At 34.7% G+C, this 13,355-nt stretch overlaps 1 protein-coding gene across 2 annotated transcripts in view; it reads left to right on the forward strand.

Annotated features, from left to right (window-relative positions):
- Nucleotides 1–13,355, forward strand: part of CSMD3 (CUB and Sushi multiple domains 3) — a 1,267,615-nt gene that overhangs the window by 491,402 nt on the left and 762,858 nt on the right. For both annotated transcript variants that reach the window (XM_062189471.1, XM_062189472.1), the window contains one exon: nt 2,878–2,965. In XM_062189471.1, the coding sequence (XP_062045455.1) occupies nt 2,878–2,965 (88 nt within the window). The remainder of the gene's footprint in view (nt 1–2,877; nt 2,966–13,355) is intronic.

The raw sequence follows: 13,355 nt of genomic DNA on the forward strand, positions 1-13,355 counted from the left end.
TTAAATTTTAAATATTTATAATTAAACATCATTAAACATTTATCATTCACTATATATATGATATATTTTATACACATATTATTGAGATCCTTTTCCTTTATTTTAAACATCCCAAAACTTTCTTTCTTTTTTTTAGACATCCCAAAACTTTCAAACAATACAAATAACAATATGTACAGGGATTACTAAAAAGACAGTGATGAAAATTATAAAGATTCTCTGCGTTTTAAGATAAGATGTTCAGAAAGATATTTTGAATGTTAGTTAAAGAGTGTTTCTGCCTCAGTAAGCTTTCTGTACAGGCTATAGTATTCAAGGTTTAAAAATAAAATTTTTGAATCAGATTGCTTGGGTTTCAATATCGACTCTGTCATTAGCTATTGATGCTATTTTGGACATACTTCTTGACACCTTCATGCCTAAGTTTCTTTCATCTGTATTATATTATTTACTTTTTGAGACAATAATGCTGGTGAAATAGAATTTTTCTCATTTTTATTTACTAAAAGTGTTTTCACAAACCATTTCTATATTACCCTATAATAAGTGTTTCATATAAGAATGCAATAAAGTAAGTAATACCACCTCATTTCCTCATTTAAAAAGTCATTTTAATAACGTGTACTACAGTACTTTCAAAAACCTTTTAAAGATTTAAAAGTTGGTGATTCCCATAGAAAATATTTGACTCATTAAAAACTATGGAAGGTGACACTGTCAATAAAAATGATTAAGATATATTTATTGAGAAGTTCCTAATTGTTATTTAGGTTTTTAATAATTATAAGCTCTGTCTCTATTTTCATGAAGTATGAAGATATACAAAACTTAATTTATAGAATGAGCAAGTGATTTTACAATTAAATACAAAACTTTCCAAATAAAGTATCTTAAGTTATATATTAACAGGAGTTAGAAAATGAGAAAAAAAAATGAGTGACTAGCTTTTTGGACACAGTGGGACTCAAGCAGAGTCTTGAATATTAGATAGGATTTTGATAGGTAACTAAGGAAAAAAGGAAAAATGGAGACACGGAGAAAATAGAAGCAAATGCATGGAGTGAGATATCTTACTAGGAAAACAGAACAGTGAAGCAGCAATTTGACTTGAGTGATGGATGCATCCTGGTAACTAGTTAGAAGTGCAACTAATATAGTAAAAAATCTAGAGCCACTGTACAGTTGAGCTGCAATAAAAACTGTTTTAGGAAGTGTAGTTCTCCTATGGTAACTACATTATTTGGGAGGGAGATGTTAATTCCATCATAAAACCATGAAAGTGTATTTGAGCCGACACATGAGATGAACTTTGATGGGATAGTCAGTGGTTCATTGAAAGATCAAGAAAGGAGCTTGGAAAAGATTAAAACACCTTAGATTAGAAGTTATTAGCAAAGATATTATTTTTCAATCCATGAGGAAAACACAAAATATAGGAGAACTTTGAATTTGTCCACTGTAGTTGAATCAGCCAGAGAGAGTGGTGAAAAAAAAAAAAAAGACAAGGAAAGAGTGATTAAAGCACAAACTAGAGGAACAACAATGAAAATAGCAGAAATATCCTACGCTTTTAATTGGTGAGCATGTAATAATGTTGGTAAGACTGATAATATTGGTGACACTTAGGAAATCCATTTTGATAGAAAGATGCAGATGCTGCATCTACTAAAGATATGAGCCATATAACCTCACACAACCATGATTCTTCTGCCATCATCTGATAACTGTCTTCTGTTTGCTGAATCAGTTTGAACACAGTGACCTTTTTGAACTAAATGATCCAGATATCCAGTGGTTCTCAAAGTAGACTTTACAGTAGAAACACCTTGATAGTTATAATTTTTTAATGATACTCAGGGTCCTCCTTAAAGTAATTCCATTAGGTTATCTAGGGGTAAAACTAGAATCTTTACTCTCTTATATGTAGATTACAATCCACAGCATAGGACAAGAATGATTGCAGGGTTTTTGTTTTGTTTTTATTTTTGTTTTGTTTTGTTTTGTGTTTATTTTTGTTTTGTTTTACCACTTCAGAGCCTCTACTTAGGTGCTATTTTTCCTTTAAAAAGGCAGATGCATTGATAAAGAGTAAAGCAGTAGGAGTTATTCTCTAGGTTATTTTAAGCTTGACTTTATAAAAACACTCATATCACCCATATTTGAGAAATAACTCGTTTAATGATCTTCCCATTAAAAAATACCTATTCTGGGCATGTAGTTATCCAATGTGATTACATTCACTGAAAAAATTAATGGATCTTAAAAAAAATTAACTAGGTGTCCTGAAGAAACTCCTGAAAACATGTACAATGGCTAAGTAAAAGCTAGTCACAGAGATTGCCCATGGGTTAAACCATAATTTTATTTTCAGCATTATACTATAATTCAGTAACATGTTTAGTAAGTTTCAACATTATTTTACTTTAATATTGGAAGATCAAATTCCATTTTAGAGCATATACAGAACTGTTAATAATTTTAAACTTTTTTTCCATGGGGTTTAATTATTTCTATTGCAACTTCAAAAAAAAAAACAGATATCCAAATGACACTGTCATAACTGGTGATGAATATTTTACTGCCAATAATTAATGGAAACTCTGAGATTGATACCCAAAAATATGGTCCATGGAATTTTGATATTTGATAGTAATTAGAAATGAAACATTAGATATTAATATGCATTTAATTCAGTTTCTTTTAGGCTCATAAATAGAAAAAAATGCCTCTGCCTTCATTATTGGTTGATAAAATTATATTTTAACTTTCTTTACTTACAATGGTGACTAAACAAAATATAAGTATACATTTTATGTAAATTTTTAAATAAATATCACCTTTGATTTTCTAATCATCATATTTTTTCTGCTATTACAGTAAATGAGGGAGGTATTAAAACAGCTTCAAATTTATGCCCAGATCCAGGAGAGCCAGAAAATGGGAAGAGAATTGGATCTGATTTTAGGTAACATTTAAAATTTTTATTTTACTATTTGTATCATTAAAGTTTATTACAATATAAGTTTTTGAGATTTAAGGTAACTAAAAACATTTAAGATTTTAATATAACTCATGAAATACATTTTAAGTTTTAGTGATGTCAAAAGATTCCATTGATGTGTTACTATTAATATGTCATAAGTTTAAAGTGACTTGTTAATGTATCAACTTTATTGGGACATTTTGATGTTAAATAATTAATTTATTGTCATGTAGTAAATGAAAGGCATGGTGTTTACATTTTAAAGACATACATGTGAATTCAAATTCTACTTAGTTGTCTGATATAAGGTAAGTTATTCAATCCCGTCAGCATGAGTTTGACCTGCAAAATGTAAATCAAATTTACCACATACAATGAAGAAGTTCAAATATGATAAAGTCTGTGAAACCCTTCAGCAAGTGTTCTATAAACATCTTGTTCTTATTTTTGAGAAATAAATATAATATGGATATAAGTTTTATCTCTATCATAAAGTAATCTAGAGAATATAGGCAGAAAACTGTGGCTACTATTAATTTATATTACTGACAAATAATGCTTTCTATTTATTTATTCATTTAATTGAAAGTCAGAGTTACATAGAGGAGAGGCAGAGAGAGAGAGAGAGAGAGAGAGAGGTCTTCCATCTGATGGTTCACTTCCCAATTGGGCACAACTGCTAGAGCTGGGCCAATCCAAAGCCAAGAGCCAAAAGCTTCTTCCGGGTCTCCCACATGGGTGCAGGGGCCCAAGGACTTGGGCCATCTTCTACTGCTCTCCCAGGCCAAAGCAGACAGCTGGATCAAAAGTAGAACAGCTGGGTGTTGAACCGGTGCCCATATGGGATGCTGGTGCTTCAGGCCAGGGCGTTAACATGCTGAGCCGCAGTGCCAGCCCCCAAATGTTTTTTAAAAAACCTTGGAGTTTTGTTAATCCACAATTATAACATTTTACAAATAAATGATGCAAAAGTCTTATCAAAATATTAAATAACTTGGTTAAATTTTTCAAACACCTATATTTCAACATATTCATTGTATACTAAATTGTGTTTTTTTATTATTGATAATTCTGTTTATAGATAAACATACCACACATGAACTGTTTTTATTTCTTGACATTATTTCTGTAAAGTCAAATGGTTCACAAAGAATATCCCTATGAAGAGAAAATATAGGTCTTAGAATATAAGTCTACGAAAGTTTCGTTTCCATGGATTTTTCAGGATAACTTTTAACGTCATCTTTTACTATATTTGGAGCATAAAACAAACATTTCCACAAGAATATAATTATAGTTTTTTTTAAAAAATAGAACTTCATTAGCCCCAAAGTATTATACAAATAATATATATTTTTAAGTTTTATTTCTTTGACAGGTAGAGTTACAGAGAGAAAGGTCTTTCATCCAGTGGTTCACTCCTCAAATGACCACAATGGAAGCCAGAATGGATCGGAAGCCAGGAGCCAGGAGCTTCTTCCAGGTCTCCCACAGGGGTGCAGAGGCCCAAGCATTTGGGCCATCTTCCACTGCTTTCCCAGGCCATAGCAGAGAGTTAGATTGGAAGTGGAGCAGCCTGGACTTGAACCAGTGCCCATATGGGATGCTGGTACCACAGGAGAAGGCTTAGTCCACTATGCCACAACACTGGCCCCTACAGATAATATTTAAAGAAGCACAGTAAGGCCCAGCATTGTGGCACAGTGGGTTAAGCCACTTCCTACAATGCCAGCATCCCTTCTGATCGCTGGTTTGATTCCAGGTTGCTCCACTTCCAGTCCCATTCCCAGCGAATGTACATTGAAAACCATCAGAAATTGGCCTGAGTACATGGGCCCTTCCAAACCCCACGGGAGACCTGGATGGAGTTCCAAGTTCCTGGCTGTGGCCTGGCTCAACCCCTATAGTTGTAGTCATCTAGGGAGTGAACCAGCAGCTGGAAAATCACTTTCTGTCCCTCTGTCTATCTCTCTCTATGTATATATACCCCTGCCTGTCAAATAAAGAAAATGAATCTTTTAAAAAAAATGGGGCCAGCATTGTGGTGTAGCAGGTAAAGCTGCCACCTGCTATGCCAGCATCCCATATGGGCACAGTCTTGTCTGTTCCACTTCTGATCCAGCACCCACTAATGTACCTGGGGAAGCAGTGGAGGATGACCCAAGTGCTTGGGCCCCTGCACCCAGGTGGGAGACCTGGAAGAAGCTCCTGGTTCCTGGCCCAGCCCCAACTGTTGCAGCCATTTGGAGAGTGAACCTGTGGCTGGAAGATTCTGTCTCTCTGTCTCTCTGTCTCTGTCTCTCTCTCTCTTTCTAATTCTGCGTTCCAAATGGATAGAAAAGTAAAGAAAAGAGAAAAAAGAAAAAGAGAGGAAAGGAAAGCACACCAAAAAATAAATTCGAAAGACCTGGGATCTCGTCAAGTTTTGGTTCAACACTCACAGACTTAGTGTATAAAATCAACTGAATTTTTACAGCGTGTAAATCTTTATAGAGTATAAAACAATTTTAGCTGTTACTAAGTGAATTTATATGTTACTAAGTGAATTTACATAAGTAATTTATTAAGTTATAGTTATTCTTTTTAAAAAGATTTATTTATTTATTTAAAGTCAGGGAGAGAGAGAGAGAGAGAGAATTTTCCATCCCCTGGTTCACTTTCCACATGGCTGCAACGGGCCAAGGTTGAGCCAGGCTGAAGTCAGGAGCCAGTACCTTCATTTTGGTCTCCCACATGGGTGCAGGATCCCAATCACTTGAGCTCTCTTCTGCTGCTTTTAGCAGGCCATCAGCAGGGAGCTGGATTGGAAGGGAGCATTGAGGACACGAAATAGTGTCCTTGTGGGATGCCTGTGTTGGAGGTAATAGCTTTACCTTCTACGCCACATCGCTGCCCTTTCTTTTATTGTTATAAATTGCCATGAATATTCATTATTTTAAGTCAATTCTAGATACAAAGAATGTGAAGCTCCATTTACCCAGCTAGTAATGTGATTGAATTGGAATTTGAATTCATGACTCTGGATTCCAAAAGCAGACCTCTTAATCACTGTATTAGATTATGTTTTGAAGTCAATTAAACTTCATTCACATTTCATTTGTCACATACCTTTCTTGTCTCTCCAAGATTTGATTTCCTCAAATCAAAAAAAATAGGGCTAAAATTCTTTATCATACTTAGTTGATAATATATTACTAATAGTAATCCTAAACTTGTGGCAAAATGAGTAGTCTATCAATTCTAGCTGCTAAAATAGGAAAATTTATGTATAACAGCTATTAAAATTAGTATTTTCTTGATTCCTACTACTTAAAAATTATATGAATGTTTCATTGATAATCAATTTTAAAGTAATGTAATATAATAGTGATTTACTGGGCTAGATTACCATAAAGTGAGTGGATTTCAAGTCATGCAAGGTATTCTCAAATATTAAAATGTACCATAAAATCAAAAATTTTGTAAAACACAAGATTATGTGAGAGTATACAGAAGTCTTAGTGAAGGAACACACACAATTTAAAGAGGTTAGGTTCCCACAGATACTGGAAGAATTACATACCACCAGCCTGCAGAGGAGGAAGAGCCTGTCATGAAGTAAGAACTTGATAAACATTCCAGGAAAATAAAGATCAGTGAAGTTCAGTATTAAAGTGTAAATGGTGGAAAAAGTAAAATGAAGTTGAGGCAGTAAGAGAAACCAGATAGATATCTTCTGCAGAGTAAGTAATTTGGCAACAGTTCAGCTTAATCTGGACTGAAGATACATTTTAAACACAGTTTTTTGTTTTTTTTTTTTTAATGGGAACCAACATTTAAAACTAATGTGATTTCCCACCCACCTACTCATACCCCTGGCCACCTCCCCCTCATGCAAAATATTTGTTGCCATTCAATTATTTGATACTTTAAACCTGTAAATTTTCACAGAAAAATCTGTTGTAAACAATCAACAGTGGTTTCCCCTAGCCTAGGCAGACTTTCTTTTCCTAATTTAGGTTACCATCATATAATGGGAACTTATAGAGCTAAAATAGAATAACCTGACCCAACTTGAATTTTTAGTAAAATCATGCTTACTGTTTAAGAAATTTTATTGAAGAAAACATCAGCTTTAGTTAGAAGGCTACTACAGTAGTTTGGGTAGGAAATTGTTGAGATTTTGACTATGCTATTGACAGGGAATTATACAGATACAAGACATCTTTTGAAGATAAAATCTTCAGTATCAGGTTTGATGTAAAACTAAAAAACACAAAAGAATAAATATGATTCCAAACTTTGTGGGAGTGAAAAAATGAGAATAGAGTAAATTATAATATTTGATGAAGTGTGGAAATTAAGAAGTCTGAGGAGAAAAATTGAGATTTCAGATTGGAATTGTAAGTTTCAGCTGATTTAGACATTTGCAGGTAGTTATGTTTAGTAATTGAGCATTAATTCAAGTTCAGAGATATTAGAGAAGCATCAGCATGTAGAATGATAAACAATATGTAGTAATGAATGCATGACATCACTTACACTATAGTAAGTCAAGGGAACTTGTGACATTGTCTTTCTTTCTTTTTTTTTAAACTTTTATTTAATGAATATAAATTTCCAAAGTACAGCTTATGGGTTACAATGGCTTCCCCCTTCCAAAATTTCCCTCCCACCCACAACCCTCCCCTTTCCTGCTCCCTCTCCCCTTCCAATCACATCATGATTCATTTTCAATTCTCTTTATATACAGAAGATCAGTTTAGTATATATTAGGTAATGATTTCAACAGTTTGCCCCCATATAGTAACACAAAGTGAAAAAAAATACTGTTGGAGTACTAGTTATGGCATTAAATAACAGTGTACAGCACATTAAAGACAGAGATATTACATAATATATTTTTTAAAAAAATTAATTAATTTTCTATGCCATTTCCAATTTAACACCAGGTTTTTCCTTTTTTCATTTCCAATTATCTTTATATACAGAAGGTTGATTCAGTATATAATTAGTAAAGATCTCATCAGTTTGTACCCACGCAGAAACACAAAGTGTAAAAATACTGTTTCAGTACTAGTTATAGCATCACTGCACATTAGACAACACATTAGGGACAGATCCCACATGGGATGTAAGTACACAGTGACTCCTGTTGCTGACTTAACAATTTGACACTCCTGTTCATGGCGTCAGTAATCTCCCTAGGCTCTAGTCATGAGTTGCCAGGGCTATGGAAGCCTTTAGAGTTCGCTGACTTTGATCTTATACCGATAGGGTCATAGTCAAAGTGGAAGTTCTCTCCTCCCTTCAGAGAAAGGTACCTCCTTCTTTGATGGCCCTGTTCTTTCCACTGGGATCTCACTCCCAGAGATCTTTCATTTAGGTCTTCTTTTTTTCTTTTCCATGGTTTCTTGGCTTTCCATGCCTACAATACTCTCATGGTCTCTTCAGCCAGATCCGAATGCCTTAAGGGCTGATTCTGAGGCCAGAGTGTTGTTTAGGACGTCTGCCATTCTATGAGTCTGCTGTGTATCCCACTTCCCATGTTGGATCTTTCTCTCCCTTTTTGATTCTATCAGTTAGTATTAGCAGACACTTGTCTTGTTTGTGTGATCCCTTTGACTCTTAGACCTATCAGAGCCATCGAATGTGAATTGAAATTGATCACTTGGACTAGTGAGATGGCATTGGTACATGCCACCTTGATGGGATTGTATTGGAATCCCCTGGCACATTTTTAACTCCACCATTTGCGGCAAGTCTGATTGTGCATGTCCCAAATTGTACATCTCCTCCCTCTCTTTTTCCATTCTGAAATTTAACAGGGATCACCTTTCAGTTAAAATTTAAACACCTAAGAGTAATTGTGTGTTAATTACAGAGTTCAACCACTAGTACTAGAACAACAACAACAAAAACAACAACAAATACTAAAAAGGATAAAGTATTACATTGTACATCTAGAGTCAGGACAAGAGCTGATCAGTTCATTGTTGCTTATAGTGTCCATTTCACTTCAACAGGTTTCCCCTTTACATTGTCTTTCTTTTTTCAACTTTTATTTAATAAATATAAATTTCCAAAGTACAACTTTTGTATTATAGCAACTTTTCCCCCCATAACCTCCCTCCCACCTGCAACCATCCCATCTCCCACTACCTCTCCCATCCCATTCTTCATCAAGATTCATTTTCAATTATCTTTATATACAAAAGATCAACATAGTATATTCTAAGATGTCAACAGACTGCACCCACACAGACACACCAAGTATAGAGTACTGTAAGTGATACTGTCTTACATATCTATACTATTTGGTAAACTGATGAAATACAAGGAGGTATCAAATCATGTTCATGAGTGCTCAGAAAACATAGGAGTATCTCAAAGAGAATAACTGAAATGAGGAAGAAAATCAAGGGAGATGGGCAGTATTGAATAATTGAGTATGCTAAGGATAGAAGACTCTTCAAATTGACAACAGGGAGATTGTTGACAAGAGTGATTTCAGAGACTGAAAAAATGTAATAGCTGAAGAGTTAGGAGAGTTTAGCTCAGTTAGAGCTTTTGGATATTGAATTATATAAAGCAGAATAATGTATAGTCAGTATGAAGTAAATTGAAGCTTTCTTTTCAGAAATGCAAGAACATGAAGTTTGTTAATTGATACTACTTTTAATACTATGGAGAGGGATATATTGATGAAATAGAAAAGAGAGGATATAAGTAAAGGAACATAATTTTGTAGGAGAAAATAAATGAGATTCTATGGACAGGTATAGGGGAATTACCAGTATTTTCACTGTAATGGAAAAGAATTTAGAGAGGTGCATAGAAGATGTTGTTTGGGGGCCAGTGTTGTGGTCACTTGGCTAATCCTCTGCCTGCAGTGCCAACATCCCCTATGGGCACCGAGTTCTAGTCCTGGTTGCTCCTCTTCCAGTCCAGCTCTCTGCTGTGGCCTGGGAGGACAATGGAGGATGGCCCAAGTGCTTGGGCCCCTGCACCCACATGGGAGACCAGGAGGAAGCACCTGGATCCTGTCTTTGGATCGGCGTAGCTCCAGCCATAGCGGCCAATTTGAGGGTGAACCAATGAAAGGAAGACCTTTCTCTCTGTCTCTCTCTTTCACTGTCTAACTGTATCTGTCAAATAAATAATAATAATAAAAAAAGATGTTTGATTTTCAGATCATTGTAATTGGAAGATGAGATGGCTGATGCTCCGTGCATTTATTTTGTTAATTTTTCATCAAAAAGGCCATCAAATGGAAATGTATATCTAGGGAGATGATGGGGATGGATTTGAGAGTAAGTTTAAAATTTAGAGAAAAATGTTGTTTCCAAAAGTGAGAGAGCAAGCTTACCATTGACATGTTGCCTTGCTAAGTAATTTTGAGTGCCCTTTTGAGAATGATGATAATGAATCTGCCTAGTTACATGATTTATATCTGGTATCACTGCTTTTTCCATGTACAAGCATAAAAAGGCTTATGTAAAATGGTGACAAAACTGAATGCATTTGGGAAATTGTGATTATTCAGGTATACAGATTAGAAACCTGACTCTGGAAATCATGAAATCTCTAAGTATAGGTAAATTGGGAATGAAAAGGGAAGATTAGATTGTCTGTCAGTCTCAGCTATGAGCATATGAGCACATTAGAAGCCATGGCTAAAGTATTTGTAGACTTATCTGTGTCAGAGGGAAAGAAAAGAACTTTATATGTATTTCAAAACTATAAAACAATAATCATCATGTTATGAACTAAGGGAAAGTTATTAAAGCAATAAATATTAACAAAATGTAAATCATTTTATCATTAAGTCATGTAATTTTATAGCTTGAGTTTACAGTTAACTCTTTTACTGGGCCTTTATCACTCATAGGAAAATTAGGTGGCAGTCACTCAGTGATTCACCGCCTGTATCTATGGATGCAAGACTGGTCATTGGATTTAAGTACCAGTTTCTACCCCACAGATGTTCAAGGAACTCATGGCACACTCTCTTCAGACCGCTCACCTTTATGATATTCCATTCTTTGGTACAATACTGAAAGCATGATCCATAAAAGAAAAAAATTTGTAAATTGAACTTCATTAAAATTAAAACTGCTGCCCGCAAAATGCATTGTTAAAGAAAAAGAAAGCAAAATTTACAGATTGAGAAAAGTAGTTTCAAATATGTTAATTGACTTATATTTTAAAAAGAAACTGCAAAAATTAACACTTAAACTTAACAGTAATAAAACAGTTTACCGAATTTCACAATAGGTAAAACATCTTAGCAGACGTCCTCAGCAAAGAAGATATACAAGATGGCAAAGAGGCACATAAGAAAATACTCTTATGTGTCATTCAAAACCTGGGAAATTAAAACAAGTATCAGATACAAGTACACAACTATCAGAATAGCAATAGTTGGGGCCGGCGCTGTGGCTCAGAGGGTTAACACCCTGGCCTGAAGTGCCGGAATCCCATATGGGTGCTGGTTCTAGTCCTGCTCCTCTTCCCATCTAACTCTCTGCTGTGGCCTGGGAGGGCAGTGGAGGATGGTCCGAGTCCTTGGGCCCCTGTTCCTTCATGGGAGACTCAGAGGAAGCTCCTGGCTCCTGGCTTCAGATTGGCGCAGTTCCGGCCATTGCGGCCAATTGGGGAGTGAAACATCAGATGGAAGACCTCTCTCTCTCTGCCTCTCCTCTCTCTGTGTAACTCTGACTTTCAAATAAATAAGTCTTAAAAAAAAAAAAAAGAATAGCTATAGTCCAAAATACTGATAATGCCAAATGCTAGTTTAGAAATAGAACAATAGAAATTCTCATTTGTTGGTAGTGGGAATACAAAATGGAAAACTGAACTTTGGAAGACATTAAAAATCTTGCTTAATAATGTGTTGAGAGCTTATGGTCACACAAAACCTTCACACAAATGTTTATAGCAGCTTTCTTCAAAATTTACAAATATTGGAATCAATGAATATTTGCCTCAGTATGAGAATTAGTTGTATAGCTATATTATGGAGTATTAATCCGTAATAAAAATCGGTGAGTTATCAAGTTACAAAAAGACATGAAAGAACCTTAAATGTGTATTAAGTGAAAGGAGCCAGTCTGTGAAGGTTACATCCTTATATGATTCCAACTGTATGACATTATAAGAAAGACAAAACTATATAGAGAGTAAAAATATCAATCATTGCTAGGGGCTCAAGGGAAGTAAAGGTGGTACACAGGTGTATCTGTGTGTACAGGTGGTACACAGGACTTATGTCTCCACAGCAGTGAGCCTGTACTGTATGACATATAATAGCAATTCATTTGTCCATTCGTCAGAACCCAAAGAGCACAAAGCACGATCCTCAGTGGTAAACTGTGGACCTTCATTAGTAAATCTGTCAATATCAGGTCCTCAATTGTAACAAATGTACCACAATTATACAAGATATTTATAATGGAAGAAGTTGCGTGTGTTGTGGAGAGAGAGGCATTGTATAGGCATTCTGCTTTCTGTGCATTCTTTCCTATACAGATGAATCTTCTAAAAATCCTGTTAAAGATTAAAAATAAAGGCATATAAGTGATTTTATATTATAGTTGCACCCACTACACACATGCACATGTACTGCAAACATGCTATTCTAATGATAGTATTATTGAAATATTTATCCAGCACACTGCAACCTCAAATATTTATGGTTTCATCATTTTCCTAGAATAACAGTAATCTCTGAGAGTGAGTTTAGGGAGATATGGGGGGGTCCCCTTATTAAGAAATAAGTATTTTCAACATAAAAATTACCTCTATCCATTTCTATCATTACCTTTTTATTTTTTTACCATTTACTTACACATTTTCAAAAAATTGTATTGTCAGATTTAATAGATACAGATTCTTCCCCTTCTGATCCATATATAGGCTGTTGCCACATTAGTCTTTTGTATAACATCTACAATAATGTGTTTTACCAACTTAAACACCAACAGAGCTTTCCTGAGTTTTACTTATATACAAACAACTCAGTTTTCACAAGCGCCTCAATATCTTCCTAATACTATTTATATTTCATATGTATTTTGTTTGGTGACAAATTACTCCACATGTTTTGCTTCAAATATATCTGATTTTCTCTGACTTGTTCATTTAGTTGTGTTATATCTTCCTCTTGCAATGTTCTAGTCCAGACATTTTGCCTACCTTATCCTGTATATCCCTCAAGTATTCAAAGTTCTCCTTCATAAAGCTTTTCTTATTTTTCCAATCTATTTAACTCTTCTAGCGTATTGTATATTTTCTGTATGGTACTTATAATATGTTTTATTCTTATTTTCCAGAAACTTTTCTAGATATAAGATTTTTGAAACCATAAATAGGGTCCATTCTTTTTTATGTA

This window comes from Lepus europaeus, chromosome 4 (assembly GCF_033115175.1).
Source record: "Lepus europaeus isolate LE1 chromosome 4, mLepTim1.pri, whole genome shotgun sequence".
Lineage (NCBI taxonomy): Eukaryota > Metazoa > Chordata > Mammalia > Lagomorpha > Leporidae > Lepus > Lepus europaeus.